This window comes from Daucus carota, chromosome 6 (genome assembly GCF_001625215.2).
Source record: "Daucus carota subsp. sativus chromosome 6, DH1 v3.0, whole genome shotgun sequence".
Taxonomy (NCBI): Eukaryota; Viridiplantae; Streptophyta; class Magnoliopsida; order Apiales; family Apiaceae; genus Daucus; species Daucus carota.
Genome location: NC_030386.2, coordinates 24,814,062 through 24,836,049, shown reverse-complemented (window position 1 = coordinate 24,836,049; position 21,988 = coordinate 24,814,062). Strand labels below are relative to the sequence as shown.

The following is a 21,988-nucleotide window of genomic DNA, read 5'->3' as shown; positions in this document are numbered from 1 at the left end:
TAATTATAAGCATTTCATAAGTTTTAGTTATTGTTGTTAAAATCAGCTGCTAGTGTGGAATACATGGATGATGTATCTTTTCATATTAATTTTGGTACCTGAACACTCTAGATTAGTTTTAGATTAGAGGTTTTTTAATCTTTAACTATTAAATCATTTTGGTCATTCTACATGAATTTCATTCTAAATTCAAAATGAATAGTTCATTTTTTTCTCAAAACATTTAAAAATTTGATTCATATTATGAAACACAGAAAATATATATTTTCTCCTATATTCTTTGTTTTATATATAATTTAATCAAAATTTAAGCATCAACCATTTGTCATTACTCACTAGCTTTCCGATTTAATATTTCGGTTTGGCTAGTGTGTGTCCATGGGCACATGCTAAGCGCGGAAATTTTTGTATTTGGGAGATTTTGATTGGTGTGGTTGGTGTATTTGCAGGGGGGTCCACCATTATCATGAGATAGGAACCAATCAAAATGATCCAAGCACAAAATTTTCCGCGCTTAGCATGTGCCCATGGGCACACCATAGAAAAACCGTTAATATTTTTACGCGAGAGTGTGAAAGAGTTTGTACTCGATACAGCTTGCCTGGTGTCGAGTTCCGAAAGCGCGCGAGACAAGGACTTCTTCCTAAACAATGTTGTGCTGACACAAACATGTAACCACCACCACTATTAATCACAAACTACATGTATTTTAATTCAAAAAATTAATTATAAGTAATTAATTTTATAATACAGTTATAACATCTAACATTGCTGTCTAAATTTAAATGAAAATCTGTTAGAGCGGGAAAAAAGATCTAGAGAGCGTTTGGTTGATGGTTAATGAGCTCGGTTAACGGGAATCGGTAGGGGTGAGCATCGGGCGGTTTGGAGGGTCCAAACCAAACCAAACCGAAATAATCGGTTTTTCAAAATCAACCATTATGTTTAAAATCCAAACCAAACCAATCCGTTTAAAACGATTCGGTTCGGTTTGGTTTCGGTTTAAACCGTTTTATATATGTAAAACAAAGTTATCAACAAAATTAAATTTTAACTTGAAAAATAAGGAATGGAAAATTCAAGTTATATTTTCTATTTAATCATACTCAAAGAGGATACAAGAATATATTAGTTTGATAAATAAGCAAAGATGGAAGAAAATAAATAAAATGTATTCGCATACATTTATAAAAATATAAATAAAAAGAATTGAAACATAATACATACATCAAAATTAATATCATAAAATAGAATAAATAATATTTTTAAAGAAAATCTTTACTAGGATACTTTTTATATGTTTAAGATTTTACAATTTTTTGTAGATTATAATTTTATTTTTAATAATACATTTTAGTACATGTATATTAATATTTGAAACTACACATTCGGTTCGGATTTATCGGGTGGTTTGAAGGTAAAAACCGAAACCAAACCGAAATAATTCGGTTTTTATAATTTGAAACCATAACCAAACCAAACCGTTAAATTCGGTTTGGCCGGATTGGATCGGGCGGTTTGGAGAATTTTTGCTCACCCCTAGGAATTGGAACCTAATACCCATATATTGTGTTTGAATTAGTAAAATTTTTGCTTGGAATGGGAACCTCATTCCCTCTTGAAGGGTAAATCATACCCCCATTCCCACCCATCATCCAAACATCCCCTTAGAGCTTTGTGAGAGTTGTGGCAATTCACATGAAGTATGTAAATTAGTTGAGACTTAAAAGGGGTAGAAAGTCAAATGTTGATGACAAGCCACAAATGCTTGGGAGAAAAACAAACCCCCACATTAACTTGACTTTAATATTATAACAAGCCCTATTTCAACTTATACCTACTTTATTTCAAGTTTAATAATACTCCCACACTCCATTAATTAGGGTATAACAAAACGCATAACCTACAATAAATATCGACAGCACGCCCATCACATGATCCGTGTTTTCATGTAGCTAAAATCTCACTGCTACCAAAACTATAGTTTTTCAAACAATATTTTAATACTCCTACTAACCAACTCGTACATTTTTAGGCATGTTCCACTTTAATGCTGCAACAAACTAACATCTCCTTTAAAAAAAAGTAAAAAAGGTAAATTAGTTACCATATTTACAGAACACTAGTATATACTCCCTCCGTCCCTTTTTATCTGTCCATTTTGGAAAAAAAAACACATACCAAGGAATAATTGATTGCATGAACTTTTTCATTAAATACCTCTAATTAATATCTTGAAAATGGTGGAATACTCCTACTTTATGTCTTGAAAACATGAATTCAACCAAGTTTTAAATAAGTCAAGCCTTGAAAATTGAAATTATGAAGATATATTTGAAAAACTATCATTAAATTAGTTTTGAAAGTATAAATGGACAGATAAATAGGGACAAATTTTTACTTCCAAAGTGGACAGATAAATAGGGACGGAGGGAGTATATGCATTGCAGTAAAAACGGCGACGTTTTAATACGGAGGAAACGGTTTAGCTGCCTTGCCAAGCCCATTCACATTTGCGAAAAACCCTACCAGATCTTTACGGTACGGTAAATATGATTTCCTTTTTTCACCTTCTTTCATCGCTCTATTCTGCATGTAAAACGTCTCGTGCGCCGACGACGACGGAGATGCCGGCGCTCTCATTTTCCCGGCGACTTTCCCGGACTCTAGCCTCAGTTTTTCATCCACTAATTTTTCTTTCTTCGGTGTCAAAAACACGAACGATGACGACGACGACGACGACTTTCCTTCACTGTTACTCCTCCGAATTAAATCTCGGATCCTGAACCGCTTCGACGCCGATCCGGTTGATTTGCTCTTCTTACAGCTCGCCGGAGACGACGCGACGTCGTCTTTTGGCCTCCACACGCAGTACGTCCCCGGCGGTATTGATTCCAGCTCATCAGCCTCGGACGAAGATGAAGATGACAAACGAGACGCTTCGGCTTCTTCGAGAAAGAGATTTTTCAATGGCAGGAGATTCGCTGAAGCTTTTTCTTCGTTATTTTGATCGTATAGTTGACGATTGAAGATAGGAAAGATAGGACCTTGATTGTTGATTTGATCGGCGGAGAGTTCTAGAGAGAACTCGAACTCGTCTTCGTCGTGAACGAGAGTGATTCGGTTGAATTCGTCGGTGACTTTGCTTGCGATCTCGGCGAGTTTATCGGAGGAATAGCTGTTGAAGCTAGGGCACACGACATTGTCGTTTAAATTATTCTGCATTTTGTAATTGTAATTCAAAGTAAGAATAATGAAGAAGAGAAGGTGGTTATATATTTATGTGTAGTGTAGAGGAGAAGGTTTATATTGTAGGTAGAAATACAAGGGGTGACTTTTGGGTAGGATTAGAATAACAAAAAGTCTTAAACAAGAGATTAGCGTGGGAGTTGCATTTAATCAATCAATTAATAATTACTACTTGTGCAGTAAAAATTGAAGAAACGGGTGGGAATAGGATGTAAAGGAAGAACAATAAATATGCGCGTCCTCAACTCTCAACGCTCCCTATTCACACGTTACCTGCGGTAAATGGTAAGCATGGACACGCTGTTCTCACTGCTGTCATCATCCACTACACTGTTTCAAAATTACTCCCGGTTCATGCATTTAAACACCAGTCATTACTCCCTCCGTCTCTTTATTACTCCCTCCGTCCCTATTTATCTGTCCACTTTGGAAGTAAAAATTTGTCCCTATTTATCTGTCCATTTATACTTTCAAAACTAACTTAATGATAGTTTTTCAAATATATCTTCATAATTTCAATTTTCAAGGCTTGACTTATTTAAAACTTGGTTGAATTCATGTTTTCAAGACATAAAGTAGGGGTATTCCACCATCTTCAAGATATTAATTAGAGGTATTTAATGAAAAAGTTTATACAATCAATTATTCCTTGGTATGCGTTTTTTTTTCCAAAATGGACAGATAAAAAGGGACGGAGGGAGTATTTTCCTGTTTGGGATGTCGGTACTCTTTATTATTTTCCTGTTTGGGATGTCGGTACTGTTCATAACATAAGACAAATTACTACTCCCTCCGTCCCTTTTTATCTGTCTATTTTGGAAAAAAAAACACATACCAAGGAATAATTGATTGTATGAACTTTTCCATTAAATACCTCTAATTAATATCTTGAAAATGGTGGAATACCCCTACTTTATGTCTTGAAAACATGAATTCAACCAAGTTTTAAATAAGTCAAGCCTTGAAAATTGAAATTATGGAGATATATTTGAAAAACTATCATTAAATTAGTTTTGAAAATATAAATGGACAGATAAACGGGGACAAATTTTTACTTCCAAAATGGACAAATAAATAGGGACGGAGGGAGTAATTTACATCTAATCTATAAAACTAAATATAGTCATGAGTGATCTTGTTAGATTCGTATTCACGAGTACTTTAATACAGTGAAGTTTTTATTTTTAATGCTACTACGAAATGAAAGATATTAACGATTAAAAATGTGTGTTGGCAAACGTGAAAAGTACAAACAGGAAAATTATTTAGAGACGGAGGGAGTATCATTTTCGGTCTAATTTATTTTATTTCACCCGAATATAAAAAATTACTACTTTAATCAGAATTTTGCTGTTCTCCCATTACTACTATAATAACTTCTATATTCATCAAATTTTCAGATACTCACCAATCGATGCACTGTATTTTAAACCACGTCTCTACGTTTCTGATCATGCTGGTTATTTAAATTTAAATGTTCGAATCTATATTTGTGTACGATTGTTAAATAATTAGTATTTTACTATACATTTCCAAATTATCTGTGTCTTTGTTTTCCGTATGAGCTTTAAATTCAGAAAAAATAGGTCCGTAAATTAAATTTAAATTATCTTTTAATCAAAATATAATTTTTTATTTAGGTAAAAGGATTTTGTAAAATAAACTTTCCGGTTACTATTTTATCCCCTTATGGAGTGAAAAAGTTTCGTATAATAATTACTTGGACCAACAAAATTATTATCTTCAATATTTCATCTATTTTTAACTAGATACTTTTAGTATCATGAAAAGTTGCCTTGCCCTACGATTCACACTGCAGTATTTCACATGTGTATCCATTATCAAAATGCCGGCAGAGAGTTAGAGAGTAGTAGTTGTGGATTCTTGGGTGGTTTCAGCAAGATAGATATATAACAACTTGCGACAGATGGATTTTAAAGATAAGCTGTCGGAATCTCGATAAACTTTGATTGTTTTGTGTAAAGTCCGCTCTAGACAAATGGCCAAATTTCTCCCCAGAAAGAAGAAATAAATGGCTAAACAATTTAGAGACTTCTAGAAGGAGAAGAAATTTATTATAAGATATATTAGTTAATTATTTAAAATAATAATTTCAATGTTATCGTATTCCGATGTATTCAGTAACTTGGTGTGGCTATGAGCTAACAAGTAACACCGTCCTTGGTTGCATCATTGATCGTAGCATAACTCGATGATAAAAAATTTTGAGAAAATAATATAAAATCACAAGAGTTATGCCAAAAGTGTGTTTCAGAGTTTAGCAAAGAAAAGCATAAAGATTAATCGAATTTATTTGACAATTTTTTTATAAAAAGTGAGGAATTTTGTTTGGATAAATATATAATGTGAGTGTTTGGTGAACACTTATAAGTCCAACTTCCGGAATTATAAGTTAGAAGCACTTATTCATTTGCGTAATAAGTCAAGAAGCACCTATAAAAAGCTAGGAATGCTAGTTTTGTTTCAGGACTTCTGCTTATTTCCCAAACACTTTAATCACTTATAAGTCTTATCTTGCTTCTAACTTCTACTCCACTTATTTATTTTAAGCAATAAGCACTTATTTTAAACTCACTCAAACGACCCCAATAAAATCTCTTTCCAATTCTTTTATCTTCTTTATAAAATAATCCTGACAATCATTTTTTTCCCTTCTTATTTTCGATGTTCAAAATAAAATCTTGAAACCGATCATAAAAAGAAACCGTGAAACAAAGGCAAGGAGTGAGGACAAAAGTGAGTTGCTTTTAACTCGCAGGGAGGACAAAATACCTAAGATTTCCCTAAAAAAGAAAGGGAGATTCCCCGTAAAAATGGCAGCAGAACCTTAAAGCAGCAACGACTAATGACGATGACGGAAAGAGATATTCAAGACTTTTTGACAAATGAGTTCATGACTTTGCACAAAGACTTATAGGTAGCACTTCACTTTCATAATTTGTTGTGCGGTCCTTAAATCTTGATAAACTAATTATGGAGGAGTAACATTTTCATCAATTGCGTCTAGTTTATAATTGTGTCATGAAATTTAGTCCACTTGTTAATAAATATTAAAATCAATTATGACTTTCTACACGTTTATTTAATAAACTTACAAATAAATTATCAAGTTAAATCTGAATTTCAATCCATTCATTAAATACAAAGAAATTTTTATGATCTTTAAATTGAGTTGTACTAAAACCAACTATTATCCTTACCGTTAAATATTATTCTAAACTCAATTTCATATTTAAGTTATATAAAATATTTTTATCTGCCAGACTATACGAATTTAACTAAATGAAGAAAAAAAATTGTTACAATTTGATAAAATCAAATAAATTTGAATAAGAATTTATGCAAATCCAATGGAAAATGTTATTTCGAGAACAACTTTTTTAGTTCCTGAACAAATTCAATGTTCTCTGATCATCTGCACAAGTCATACACTTTCAATACAAATTCCTGCAAATTGCTCTAGAAATTAAAAAGTTAGATCTGGATATATCATTTCCCAAATCCAATCCGCTCCAAGGCAGGAGAAATGCGATGCGGAGAGGAAACAAAAACATCAATACTTCAGTCGGTAAAATGTATCAAACAATTTGATTCATCAAAATCGATTTAAGCAGAAATGGAAAAATATTATAACTTGAATCAACACAAATTTAACTAAAAACTGCTTCTGATGTATCACCCAAGTTTACACAACTGAACCAGCAGCAAATATTAACACACTGCATACTCACACTTTCTGCCACTGTAAATAGTTAATATAAGATAAACATGCACTATAACTTGGCTTGATGTACAATCACATATAAACAACACTCAGGCATACTACATTACTACACTCTACACAAACCTCAGTCTCTGCAAGGAAAGAAACACACAAGAAAAAACCTCTGGCCTTTGGCTTCTAATGTTAGATTAGTTAGGGATCGGATCACTAGAAAGCGAAGTAAATCTCTATCCACATCTTCATGACAAGCTTTTATTCAATCCTCTATATGTGTTATAGATATTGACCCATCCTTGCCTTGTTCAGTTAACTCTGCAGGACTCATTTTCTCCCGGCCTTCTGATCGGCTTATCTGAATTATGTCATGGTACATTGGATGGAACCGTGTCTGAAAAGCTCTGTATGTGAAATAGGGAACCAGGGCTGAAACCACAACAAGAAGGGTGACTAGCCAGAAGAAAGGGCTCGGTGCACAGGCCTCTACGAGGACTTTGTATGCTGTTGTTGAAATTGTGGGTGGCAGATAACCATATATGATTATGAAGAGATACCAAAAAGCAATGCTGCCCCAAATGAAAAAGTGCTGAATCCAAGTGAAGTAGTTTATGGAGATCGCCATTTGGCAGTTCACAACCCATACGACACAGGTATACATTGTGACCCCAAGGATTTCATAGTCGAGAACATGGCCATCGCTGCGAAAAGCTTGGAGTGTGATGGAGTTGGTGGTGAAGTAGAATATTATCACTGAACTGATGAACCCGTTAAACATCCATCCGAGTATGCGAGACCAACTGAAGAGGGTGTTTTGGACTCCCTCTTGATATAGAAGAGGATACTGCAAAATGAATATGAAAGGCCAAAGCCGACATTATAGATACCTCATGATCTTGAACATGCAAGTCTGATAAACAGCTACATATCCGGAAATAAACAAATTACTGTAACACATGCTGAATATAACAGAATGCTTAAGATCAGCAGCACTGAGGCCTCAAGCAATTCATAACATCTCACTCTATTGAAGGTATCTTTCTAAGTATCTGTCTCAAGTTTAGTGAATTTAGAGTAGATGATAGGTGAAGGTAGTATATACCATAATTAATGTTCTTCTTCTCTGCTTCATTAAATACAATTTTTATACTTAGAGAGGTGTAAAGCTGTACATGATGAAAAATTAAAACCTTATCATAACTTCCTGTCTTTTAAGTTATTACATCAATGTGTCTGGGAAAATAATTAGTTTGATAAAGATGAAAATCAAAGTAGGCACATTATTTTGCCACGGTAAGTGAATACTTGTAGACTGTAGGCCTTTAAAGGTGCAATTTACAAGGTTCTGGATGATATCAGACTAAGAAATCTAAATTATTGCTCATATTATGTGAAGCTGATCATCTACAGACCTATGACTAAAATTTGCTATAAGAGCATCTCGGGTGCCAACCAAAGTTGCCATATTATCAAAGCCAACCAAAGTTGCCCAATATTATCAAATCATCAAAAATATTAGAAGTTATATTTAATTTTTTTTCTCTCTTCAATTGTACTACTTGTGGCACTTTTCTCTTGCTCCAATGGCTGGCCATCAAAGTTGCCAATACGAATATACGATCCTACAAGTATAACTATGATATATGAAGGAATATGCCTTTGATGTGGATGTAGGTGTTTTTTATTTTGGGAGGGTGCCAAAAGTTGGCAACTTTCATGGACACTCCGACCACTCCAATGGGAGAGCCAACAAGAAAGTCACGCCAAATGGCACTTTGGCATCATATTTGGCAGCCCCACTAGAGTTGCTCTAATATGCTACCAAGTTTGAAGTCAACGGTTTACCAATTCTTTTCTTTCTTCCCAATTTCTATAAATGCAACTGAAAAGCCTTCAAAAAGATACAAAAAGAGTTAACCTTTAGGGAAAGTCGTGCAGAAACGTCCTGATCAAAAACGCCAAGAGCAATCACTGGAAGTGAAGTGAAGAACACATTATAGAATGCCATATACCAATCATTATACGCAGCTTGTCCAGAGAAAGAAGCATAGGCCTCGAACCACAAAAACGTTAAACCAAATGCTATGTTCTTGTAAAAGAAGTAGCATATCTGCATCAAAAAACCAGAGAGACCATGCACTGGTGATTAACATTTTTTTGTGTCACCATAATTTGCCAGATTTATACAACAGAAATATGTTTATTATACAGAACTGTCGATAATGGAAAGATTTTTCACTTTTCCTCCATCTCGCATATAGATAAAATCTTTTCAATCTCTTTTGTTCTTCTTTTAATACAATACTTTCCCTAAGTTAATTTCTAATACTTTATAAATGGGAATAGTATTCTACTACTCATCAATGAATTTCCATGGGAATGAAAGTACTGTAACCTGCATTATATTATTAGAATGACATATTGTGGTAACATACCATCATTGCAATCCTCCTGTAGCACCAATGACCATGTACCAGCAACAATCGTTCAAGGTAACAAAACTGAGCTATTGCAAAATCGCTAGACATTGCAGCCTGCATTATTCAGCAATTAATATTATCCCACTGATTCTTAGGCTTCCAAATCTAGGCAATTCTTAACTAAATGTGCATAAACATTCAAAAAATATACTCTACAATAGATTGCAAAAATTATGCTGAAAAACTTTATTACTTATATTTAAGAAGACCAATTCAACTATAATGCAAGAATTTTTCTCTAGCGTGCTATTTCATAACTTTCACAACCAAAGAGAATTGTCTTACTTTTTGTTCAATAATATATGATCCTGTTGGGGCCTCGAGTTTGCAGAGGTCTCGAGATTGCACAAGGCCACAAATAATTCTCAAGCATAGGATTATTTACGGCCACATCCTTGATGTTATAATAATCTATTCAGTATTGTTTAATAGAGAATATAATGTATACAACGATGTGGTACAAAGTGCACAGGGCTACCAAATAATCCTATAGGCCACCCCCACAGAATATGAAGATATGTCATTCAACATCAGACACAAGCATACAAGATGGAAGTGTAAAGCGGGAAGAATGTTAAGAAGAGAACAGGGAAAATGAAATAAATCAGAGAGATTAGAGCACTTGATACAGAGACCTGCATACCCTCAACACCAGTAATACCAACACCTATGTCAGCCTCTTGAAGCATGCCAACATCATTTGCCCCATCACCAATGGCTAGTGTTGTGCTTCCTGTTCCAACTTTAACCAATCTCGTAACCTGCTTATCTTCAATATTTCTTTCAGGTTATAATATTTTCAAAAAAATAATACTGACAGTATAGACAATATAAAAAGTCATAGATAGACCTGATAATAACACTTACAAGAGCTTTTTGTTTAGGTGAAGAGCGACAGCAGATTACAGAGACACAACTAAGTGCAAGCCCCAAAAATGAATGCTCTAAACCGTCGCTCAGGGCAAAATTTAAGGACTTGCCATCAATTATCAAACCGAAATCAATGGGACTCTCCTTAAAGGACCTAAGCTGCGAACGACCGTCTTGTATTTGCCTTGCAATACTTTCACCGGAAGCCTACATATTTCTTTTCATTTAGCTAAATAATAGAGGAGTCGCTGGAATGTAATTAATCATGGATCTAGTACCTTTGCCAGCATTTCCTTGTCCCCCTGTTTCTCCACGGCATCGATATGAGGATTGTCCAACGAAATTACAATCCGCTCCATTCCCTGTCTCAGTAAGCCACAAGCATACCTATACGGATTGTATATGTAATCAAAGTGCAACTATATTACATTAACTATATTAATTTGAGTTTAAAATAAATTTGCCACTATACCCAATATTGATTGCAGTCTCCATCTTATCCCCAGTTAAGATCCATATCTTGATTCCAGCCTTAGCAAGCTTGTCAATACACTCAGGAACCTTATGATTATGAATGGACAACAAAAAAATTAACAAATTATTCAGATTTCACAGTTTTATATGAGAAGCCTAGTGGCACATAATATGTCCACTTGTTTTCATTAACATGTAATAAAGTTCAAACTGCTCATTCTTCACACCCCAAACATACTTAAAACAATTAAGAGACAAGTTAACTTCCTACCCCCTTTTGCAATTTGTCCTCAACAGCTGTTGCACCTAGAAGGATTAAATTTCTTTCAATTTTATCAGCAGTTGCATCCAACACTTCATCTCGGTCTGCAGCTAGAGATGTTTTGGCATTGAAGAATTCATGTGCCCACAATTTATACTCTTTTTCACCAAGCTCGCGATATGCAACCACCAAAGTACGTAAACCTGCCTCAGAATATTGACTGATATGCTCCTTTGTCTCAGCTTCAAAGCCACGCCCTTCATCCGAGAGTCTTCCAAAAATTATGCTGGATATTAAATATGTAAAAATTTATGTTATTATGTGTAAGTTGCTGATGGATTAGACTAGTACTGATTCCATAAGTTTGTCAGTCCAGTGGAAGTCAAACCTGTCAGCACCCTTGCTAAGGAGCATCAATTTATTATCTTCAGTCTTCACAATAACAGACATTCTCTTACGAGCGCTGCTGAACTCTAAGACATGAAGAAGCTCATATGACCTGCATGATGGTAACAAAATGCTCATTAGATATCTAAACATTGATATTAGATATTTCAGAAGTCGATATATATGTATACTAGTAAAGTGAATATGTTGCCTGCTATCATGCATATGAAGGTAACTGACTTTTACTCTGCAGCTCCTAAATATATAAGTGTCAAAAGTATCTTCTTCTTTTTTTTTTTGACTCAGTCACAAGTATCTTCTTAGTTAATAGAAAATCATGCACTATAACTCTTCAAGATATATTAAGCATTTGCATGGTATTTGCAACATAAAGAATATCCAGATGAAATCAAGATTCATGATAAAGAATGTATAGTTGTATGATCTAAATAGTAGGAAGAAATTTCCAGCAGCCTTGTCAGGAAATTGGAATCTGTAAGCCCAATAATAATTCGAATAGCAAATGTACAACAGCTTTTCCAAACATTTGTAAATGTAACTGCGTAACATCTTTCCAAAATAGCATTGAAATCAGCCAGCATCTGAAAGCTACAATAATTAAGCTTCTGCAGGGTTAATACAGAAGTATATTTGTGATTAATGTGCATTTAACACGTAATATATGACCATGTTATTTCTTGGCAAAGCATGATGCCGGCAAACTAAAAAATTTCACAGAATGCTGAATGCTGAAGCAACTCAGGCCTCGGATGAAAGAAGGTATTATTTAGAAACTGGTGCCATATAGTTCCACTAATTATAATATTATATGCAGCACAAGTCATATAATGACTTATGACAGCAATTGACAGAAGAAATACCCTTTTCCATTAGGAATGGTAAAGAGATGCAAGACATTACATACCTGTTAACCATTCTCCTGTTCAAGGGATCTAACTCATGCAAAAATAATCTTGTCTGAGTCCTTTCGTAAAACTCAAAACCAAGCTCTCGAGCAGTTATGACAAAGGCAGCTTCATCTGGTGATTCCGCTTCATACGATATTTTACCTGATTCTTTATTCACATCAGGTATTGCAGTATGGCAGAGTGCCAATACTCTCAAGAAATTCTCTATTATATCTCGGTTAGGTTCTCTGACCCATTTCCCATCCATAATCCGTTCATCACTTAGGTTGAAACCCTTGATTGACTTTGATGAGCCAACTTCAGCATCACTTGTTTTTAGCAAGTTAGTTAAACTGTCACCAACTTCAGGATGCTCATATATTTTTCTCATGGCACGAGCCCTTTCCACTTCTGTCATACCACGACCATAACTAACACCTGCAATTGAACATTTGACAAATTCCATAGAGTTGCAAGTCAAAGTACCCGTTTTATCAGAAAGAATAGTGTCAATCTGACCAAGTTCCTCGTTCAAATTAGATGTGCGTGCATGTGCTGGCTTATCTGTTTCTTCATAATACATCTCTTGATCTTTGTTAATGAATATACTTTGTAGAACCTTGACAAGCTCAATCGATACATACAATGAAATTGGTATCAAATACCCATACAGCATGAGAGCTGTCAAGAAATGGAGAAATGCAGCCAGTAGAGCTCTTTTAGGGTCAAAAAGTACGGTTGTGTCATCAGGTCGAAGATACCACCTATCAAGTTCTCCATTGCGAATGTCATTCCTAGTCGATAGCCAAAAGAATACAGATCCAACTGAAGATATCAAGATTAAAACACCAAAGAGGATGTAGATTATTTTATCCATTCGCCTCTCAATCTTGCTTCTCTTAGAAGGAGGATCTGTAGCATTTTGCATAACTTTTGTGTCATGCCCTGTAAAAACAACTACACCATAGACATACTCTGTATTTCTAAGTTTAGAATCTCTTAATAGCATTTGCTGCAAAGAAAGTGGACTCTGCTGACCATGATAGGACAAAGTTCCTACAAAGGAATAAAGATCTTCGTTTGGGTCCTCACACTTGATCACTGCCTTAAAATGCTTGAATGAATCATCATCTCGTAGTGAAGCTGTAAGGTTGAGGGCATGTTTCAACTTTAGATTAGTCTCTCCATCAAGGTTCATGGTCTCGACATAACAAATTCCATCATCATAATTTGATGAAAGCAGAAGCAGATCAGCAGGAAAGTAATCGTCTTTGTAAACCTTTACCAAATCGCCAGCTCTTAGGTTTTTCCATCTTTCAACGAAGGTGCCACTCTTGCCATAGACTTCGATCTTTCTATTATTTGCCTCTATATCCTGGAATTTACAAATGCAAACATTAACACATAGATATGTAACAAGGCTCCACTAAATTTAATATAGAAATTCACTAAAATAGAATAAGAAGTGATGGCAGTAACACCATATATAAAGAAAATAAATTCATCATCACTAATCAGACTGATGTGTAAACTTCAGAATGTGTTGTACGTTGCAAACTCGTAATGCATGGCAACATCTATGCTGGTGACTGATATTAGACATAAGCTTGATAAAGAAAGAACTTAAACTAGCTCTGTTGCATCTGTAACACTATTAGTGTATATGTGTGATACTAAGAATTAACAAATATGGCTTAGCCTCTTTTACAATTTTGGACCCTTGTTTGATACATACTGCTATGTACAGATAAGCATCATGATAAACTCAAGTAAAAACTTATTAATTGAGATAAAATTAACACTTAGCCATTAGCATCACCAAAAGGTATAACGTCCCTTAAAAAATGCTTTAGTGCCACCTAAGTCTGTGTCTTGCAAGATGTTGACGTTCACTTGAGTACGACCTCGATAATAAAAATCTGTCAAAACTGACTAGAAATTCGAAAAACCTTCGAAACTTGAAATGCCCACATAAAATTTTCCAAAATATTATACACCAATACGCTCAAAACTGACATGAGATACAACCGCATAAAGAGTAGCAACAATTACCAAGATTTTTCTACTGGGAGCGTCTGCCACAACATTTGCCTTACCTGAATGGTTCAACTTTCTACATCATAATATTTTGATAAGTTCCAGCCAACGCATGATATTAAGCTCCTTCTATGTAAAAAAATACTCAAGTCTCTTGTGATCAATTCAAACATCACTCTCCCTATACAACTGTTGGCAACTTGAAATCATGAATAGAATAGTTCATCTTATAGTGTCCAAAAAGCTTCACTATAACTCTAAAGTTCTCTTATTACAAGTAGTAATGCAACGATCACAGTTGTTACAAACCTCCTTACAAGTTCTTGAAACCTTCTTTCTCGACCATCATCTAGAATCTATAAAAATTAACACCTTTCCTAATAACTAAGTCATAAGCAAAGTAAGCACATGACTACGTTTTCAGAAAGCACTATAGTTGCCCACCAAACACAAATAACTTCTCACACACCCGATAGCCCCATCCCACCGGTGCCAGACAATTAGAAATAGATAGCACTGTCTAACTCAAAATGCTCACTAAGTTGCTTTCAGTACAGGATCTTGACATATAACTTCAATGTCCCAAAATCTTTTAATGACCAAACAGAAAGAGCATTTCACACCATTTTGTTACAACAGAATATAAAATTAATGTATTGATTCTACCTATCCAAAAAAATGATATCGAAATTTTTAAATAGACTACTGAGTGGATTCATAAAAGAAAGCATCAACAGAACAGACTATCTTATACTAATCCAACTAAATAGCAAAAATTAACATTTCGGCTGAATTAAAAGTAACTGATCACCAATTGTTACCTGTTTTCTCCGCCTCCAGTCTTCCACCGCTTCCTTTGCCATAGTAGCTCCAATAACCAATATCAAGGGTCCAAGAACACTATAAGCAGTGTACGGAGCCAACTCACTAAACGAAACACAAGCTATAACAAGAAAGTAAATATTGGCAACCCTTCGAAACTGCTCAAACAGAGACTTAGGGATAAAATTAACAACCGTGTATTTTGTTGTGTAAACATAATTCCGCCTATTCCTTAGCTGCGCTGCTTCTGGATTATCAGGATCATTACAGTATATAATCCTAGAATACCCTTTCTCCCCAAGACGACTATGTTCATCCTTAAACAGCGTCCGGAAACACGAAAACGAATACAGTTTGCTAAAGTGTATCCCCCTCATCCTAGCAGAAGACATTTCTTTTACAATATACACAAATTTCAACCTCCCCCTCCCCCTCAAATATTCAACTTGGCCATTTCCAAATTCCACTTATAATACAAAAGAATCATCCAATACAACTCAAACAATCATGACATTCCCTATGAATGAAGTAAGCCCATATTATATACACAATGAAAAAGTTAAACACAACAAAAAGTTGAACAAACAAACAAACATTCAATTCCTTAAATTTATTCCCTAATTAATCAAAGGAAACTTCCTAGAGAGTTCACTATTGACTGATCACTGAATCTTAGTCAGCTAAACTGAGATTTCCACAAATGGGAAATTCCAAAAATTAATAATTTTGAGACACTACACAAAGTCCAAGACAAAATAAGCAGTGAAAACTGAAAAGTGCAAGTAGGATATTATGAAATTGAGATAACAAGAAAAGCTTTAAGAAAAACTTAAGAAAGAAGGGTGATAAAAGTATTCTTTACTTTGATGATGTGTTAAGTTCCAAAGATCTCTTTCTTCGCCGATGTTCAACACTCAAGAGACAAGAATCATGTGTACACGGAAGACACCGTATTGTCTAAAAATAATATACTTTCCATTTTTAGTATGCACACATATTAACAAGTCATTCTTGCATGTGAGAGAGAGAGAGAGAGAGATTATGTAGTTTGAGCTTGCCGATCATGTAAGCAAAGGAAAGAGGAGAGAGATGAGTGAAACAAAGGTGCTTGTATTATTGTAGAGTAAGTAGTTGTATCTTTATCATGTAACAACAACCAAACATGCGTTTTTCATTTTGATTTTGCATACCCAGGACTACTTCTCGTTTACTTGAATTGTAAACGAAAATCGTCAATTCCAAATGAATAATGCAAAGAATCAATCTGCAGCTAAAATTGTAGAAATATAAGGTGCACGCGCCAGACTTGCTTGTTAAGAAGAAATTATGCTCTGTCGAAACACGAAAACTTTTTAAATATTCATTGAAGTTATTTAAAAAAATTAGGTTTTCACAAACTACTCAAACTTGAATTACTCGCGAAGAGTCATCTAGGTCTTAACAAATTCGAAGTTGAGCAATAAAAAGTGTTCGACAAATTTAAGTACCAAGCTCGATTAGTTAAGGTTCAAATTTCATAAATAAAAAATAAAATCGACCTAATTTATTTGCGACCCTAACTATGACGGTGGTATGATGTTGAATCATCATAGATGATATCGTATTTACATTTTATTTTATTTTCATTTTAAATTGGATCTGAATCATAGAAAACCGAAAATCAAAACAAAAATTTGATTTAAGAGCAAAAAATATTAACTCCTGTTTAGCATTTTAAGTCGGGAAGAAATCCGGTGTCTCCACCGTACGCATAACATGTACCGTGCATACTAAGGCCCAAATTGTGTATAGTCGGATTGGATATACGAGAAGTCCAGCACAGTCAATATGATTGGACCTAAATTGTCTCCACCTTCGACACGTATGAGTTCCCTCTCGTCAGTTTCAAACGTGTGTTAAGGGCCGGCCCTGTTAATAAAGACCCAATTGAATTTATACTGTACATAAAATGCTTAAATCACAAAATTTTATATTATTTCTTCCGTTCCATTATATATACATACTAGCTTATAACCGTGCAATGCACGGGCGGTTATAATAGTTGTTATTTTATCGTATATATTTTAACTTAAACTAATATCATTGTGAGAATAAAATTATGATAGAATACTATGATTAAATAATTTTTTTATATAAATTCTTAATTGTTAATTTCGTCAAATGACTAATTAAAAATTAGGTCGAACATATATATTTTACTGAGAATGTTGAAATACATTTTTTTTCATGTTATAATTTAAGAAGATCTATAAAATCAAATATAAATCAACCAATCAATCTTTTAATATTTCGTTATTGATAATTAATAATATAGTATGGAACATATTAAGTTAAAAAAGACGTGTAAAACCAAATACTAACCCAACATACTATCATGCTACCTAAATGTTTTGGTTTAATAGATAATAAAAAATATATTACAACATGTTATGAATAAAGATATTCATGGGTCGAATACCAACCGGCTCACCAAACTCGATTGACCTACTGACTAATTGAACTTTTCATATTTCGAATTTAACAGTATAATAGTATATTATAGATTTATAATATTATTTTTAAAGTGAGTCCATTAGTGTATTTAAAAACAATGTTAATATATTTTAGTTGAAAAATATCACAGGTTATTCATTAATAATTATATATAATAGTATTATATTTTTATATATGTAGCTCGTGTTAATCGTAGAAGATCTGTTTTTTAATTGGAAAATATAAAAATGATAATGTGTTTTAATTCAAAAGGTAATTACTATGTTTCTCGATATTATTTTAAATGATGGAGTTTTTTTAGTTAGAAAATATAAAAAAAGATAACATATTTTAATTAGAAAGAATAATTGGTATATAGATAGGCCCGTATTTTAGCCCAAGTACCGACTGATCAAACTTTCAATGTTTCGGCTTTAATATATAGTACAGATGTGTATATATTTTTTTAAGTTTAACTTTAATTTTTGATATAGGCAAATAGGTCTTATATTTGTTTTATGTTTTGATCTTATATTTGTTTTATGTTTTGATTTGTTTGTTTGAAACCCACTAATTTTGTTTGAGGCGCTAATTATAAAAGTTCGTATAAAAACCCGTGTACCGACCTATCAAATTTTTTATGTTTCGGTTTTAATAATATAGTATTTTTTAAGGTTTGACTTTGATTTTGGTATAGTTAAATAGGTTTTATATTTGTTTTATGTTTTGATTTGTTTATATTTTGTTTGAAGCCCAATAATTTTGTTTAAAGCCCGCTAATTTATAAAAGCCCGCGTACCGACCGACCAAACTTTTAGTGTTTCGGCTTTAATAGTATAGTATAGATATTATGAAAAATTATATATTTAAATAAATAAAATATCATATATTTAAATAAATAAAATATTAGTAAAGTATATAAATTTCTTGTTTATTTTTGCTAGTTATATTCAATTAAATTATGTAGTGTGTGTGTATTAACATCAGATATTATTAGAATTCAGAAATTTTATCAAATTATACCTTAAAATATCAATTTTTTCTTATATTTTTCTCGTTTTTGGACTGAACTTTAGCCCACCATAACGAAGAAAATATAAAACATCATGAAAAATAACAATTTATTTAGAGGACGTTGATCAAATAGTAGAATGTGAGTTGTTATTTCACATTATCAAATTTATACTAATATTCAAAAATATTGTGGATTTTAAATCAAATTCAGATTCGTATTTCAAACAAAATCCAAATTTTCATACCGATCGTCAGTTTTTTTTTTGTTTTTTTTTTCTTTTACCAATACCGATCGTCAGTTAATTTCATATCATTAGTACTTAACCTTGTGTAGCCTTTGTCTCCGCTGACCGCTATGACGTAAAGTAACACTAGAAACATATTCAGTAAACAGATTGATTGGGCTCAAGTCTTTGAGCTTTTAAGCAATTATCGAACGGGATCTTCTATGCATGATGCATCATGCTCTCTGTTTTCCCAAGGACATGAAACAGGTGTTCACATTTGCATGAAAATCTATCAAACTTCTATAAATGTAATATTTTTCAATATTAATAGTACAAAAAATGTTGAATTAATGCAGCGTGTAACTCTTTTTTTTTTTTCTTCTCATTTTAGGTTCTGTATGAATTTACTCCCTCCGTCTCTTTATTCTTTTCTCGTTTCATATGTCGGGACTGTTCATAACATGAGATAAATTACTAATTTACGTCTAATCTATAAGACTAAATATAGTCGTGAGTGATCTTGTTGGATTCGTATTCACGAGTACTTTAATACAATGAAGTTTTTATATTTAATACCAATACGAAATTAAAGATATTAATGATCAAAATTATGTATTGGCAAACGCGCTGAAAAGAAACAGGAAAAGTAATAAGAGACGGAGTGAGTATTAATTTAACGCTGAACAAGCGCCAATATGGAACAAAAGTAGGGTCTATAAATAGTACACGAAAAACATTGGGGTAGTCCCTCCGTCCCAATGAATTGTATATCGTTTTCTTTTTGGGACGTCCCATCAATTGTATACATACAAAAAGTAGTAAACTTTTATAATATAAAACATCATTACACCAATTACTTTCTTCCAATATCTCCATTCTATAATAATATAACGGTCTTTCTGATGTGTGCCCAAGAGCACACAATAATATAAACACTATTACATCTACTATTTTTTTCCACTATCTCAAATTTATTATTAAATATAAATAGACCCCACTACTATACCCACTTTTTATCTAACTTTACTCATTTTTTATATTATTTCTTAGTCTCCGTGTCCCAATCATTTGTATATAAATGACTGGGACGGAGGGAGTACCAAGTAGGCGTTAGTTAAGTCTCTTGGGCTATATGCAGACACGTATGGCGGCGTGCTATCCCCTTTGAAGTTTGACAATTATTACAGCCACGACCACGAGTGTATTCCTCAGACATAAAACAATTACTCCGTATTATTTTGACTGTTAAAGGTAAACTTTAATAAAAATAGAGTATATACTAATTTTTCTTTAGAAATAGTTAAGTATAATATATAAAAATTTATTTTTATATGATTGAATTTACGTATAAAAAATCAAAACAAGCATTATTTAGAATAAAAGAATCACGTAATTATAATCGTTTATAATGTGCACCTAATCAATTTATAATAGTTATAGTAAAATCTATTATGATTTTTTTCCTGGTGTGTTCATAACACATAATAATAATAATAATAAAATTTTAATTTAGTAAAAGAGTTTTTAGTTATTTTGATCTCATAATATTTTGTATGTCGCAAAAAGTAATTGTTATTATGTTCAATAAATTCATATCAAAAAGATCAATTTTATTATTATCACGTTAATAGTATATAATAACAGGATGGGGGAAATTAAATCCTAAGCAGGATGTTATAAATATTTGAATCCAAGTACTCTATTAGTAGTTTTGACATTTTCATATCACGGTTTTTAAAATGATGCGCCAATTATTGTTGAATTCTTGTTGTGACAAATTTAAGTGGATCATATTCAATCATAGTAGTAGTCTGTAGATATTCAATCATAGTATGCTCTTGTATAAATAATGGGGTATTTAATTTGCGTAACCTCCATGACACACGTTTCAGCTACCACCGCAGCATTTGTAGTTGATTTGTATCCGCCGTTCAACACACGAGGAGTGACCTACAGTCTTGTTTATGTATTTTATGATTGGGTTGACGCCGAGCCGGGATGATGTGTGAATTTAGGAATGGAAAAATTTACGTGCTAAAATGAGTTATCAAAGTATATAAATATATTTTATGATATGAGTGGTTTTTATTTTATTTACATTGTAATATAATTATTGTTTAAAAAATATATTATTTACAAAGTTATAAATTTTAATATTGTGGAAACTTAGCATTCCTTATTTAGCTCGAGTAAGTGGTTAGTTCAAGAAAAAATAACAAAAGGTACAAAGTACATTTCTAGTTTTTGCAGTAAAGTTGATAGGTATATAAGTCTAAAAGAAAATAAGAATTTATGAATATATTTTAACTATTATATCTATAAAGATTGGAAGACGAGAGCTCGCACGCATTCTAAAACTCTTATAAAATATAGTTTGGATAAATTATTTTGAACTTTTTTCTTCTAAATTTTTATATAAAAAATCAAAAAAAATATGTAATTACCGTTTGGGTAAGCTTAAAATAAGTCCTTCTTACTTAAAATAAATAAGTGGAGTAGAAGTTAGAAGCAAATTAAGACTTATAAGTGATTAAAGTGTTTGGTAAATAAATAGAAACTCTGAAACAAAAGCTAGCATTCCTAGCTTTTTATAAATGTTTCTTAACTTTTTACACAAACGGTATGAAATAAGTGCTTCTCACTTATAAACTCAGAAGCTGGCTTTTAAGCCGTTGCCAAACACCCACTATTATATCTTATGAAAAACAAGAAATATGATACACATAATATATAAATCAGGACATAAAATTAAAATATAATACATAAATCAAACACCGAAAGTTAAAATACCGGAATCATAGTAATTCTAATAAAAATCACAGAGGAACCATATATCAGCAATTCAGCATACGACGATAAGGGGAATAATATAAACTGCACAAGCATTAAGTGGACAACATAATTTTATTTTTATTTTTTTGTCGAAATTTAGAACCGATTTCATTAATACGGAAGACACTCAATCAACAAGACAAACTCGAACTAATCGTGCAACTAAGTTGAAAAACAAATATACGAACTAAATAATTAGCCGTTTTGTTTAGAGA

The 21,988-nt window shown here is 32.9% G+C and overlaps 2 protein-coding genes across 7 annotated transcripts; both read right to left on the bottom strand.

The window, feature by feature from the left end:
• Nucleotides 1-1,944: 1,944 nt before the first annotated feature.
• Nucleotides 1,945-3,383, bottom strand: LOC108226643 (uncharacterized). Its single transcript, XM_017401634.2, has one exon. It carries the CDS (start codon nt 3,223-3,225, stop codon nt 2,467-2,469), a length of 759 nt encoding a protein of 252 aa, XP_017257123.1. The 5' UTR covers nt 3,226-3,383; the 3' UTR covers nt 1,945-2,466.
• Nucleotides 3,384-6,919: 3,536 nt separating this feature from the next.
• On the bottom strand, nt 6,920-16,501 carry LOC108227970 (probable phospholipid-transporting ATPase 8). 6 transcript variants are annotated; one of them, XM_017403388.2, is made up of 12 exons: nt 16,091-16,501; nt 15,228-15,745; nt 12,387-13,744; nt 11,463-11,573; nt 11,084-11,360; nt 10,811-10,899; nt 10,617-10,725; nt 10,336-10,545; nt 10,104-10,229; nt 9,424-9,522; nt 8,907-9,098; nt 6,920-7,832 (listed from the first exon to the last, which is right to left on the bottom strand). In XM_017403388.2, the coding sequence occupies exons 2-12, from the start codon at nt 15,618-15,620 to the stop codon at nt 7,251-7,253; spliced, it is 3,546 nt and encodes a 1,181-aa protein (XP_017258877.1). In that variant the 5' UTR covers nt 15,621-15,745; nt 16,091-16,501; the 3' UTR covers nt 6,920-7,250. The 6 variants fall into 6 exon arrangements, with proteins under 6 accessions (XP_017258877.1, XP_017258879.1, XP_017258882.1 ...); XM_017403390.2 differs by having other exon boundaries at nt 15,228-15,349; nt 16,091-16,498; XM_017403393.2 differs by having other exon boundaries at nt 15,228-15,306; nt 16,091-16,498.
• Between the last annotated feature and the right edge of the window lie 5,487 nt (nt 16,502-21,988).

What these genes read in the sequence shown, in the direction of transcription:
- LOC108226643 (XM_017401634.2), bottom strand. Translation starts at nt 3,225, where the DNA reads ATGCAGAATAATTTAAACGACAATGTCGTGTGCCCTAGCTTCAACAGC.
- LOC108227970 (XM_017403387.2), bottom strand. Translation starts at nt 15,620, where the DNA reads ATGTCTTCTGCTAGGATGAGGGGGATACACTTTAGCAAACTGTATTCG. An exon ending in CTTAGCAAGGGTGCTGACAG is followed by an intron (nt 11,361 to 11,462) that starts GTTTGACTTCCA and finishes TTTAATATCCAG; the next exon opens with CATAATTTTTGGAAGACTCT. An exon ending in CTGCACGACTTTCCCTAAAG is followed by an intron (nt 7,833 to 8,906) that starts GTTAACTCTTTT and finishes TTCATTTTGCAG; the next exon opens with TATCCTCTTCTATATCAAGA.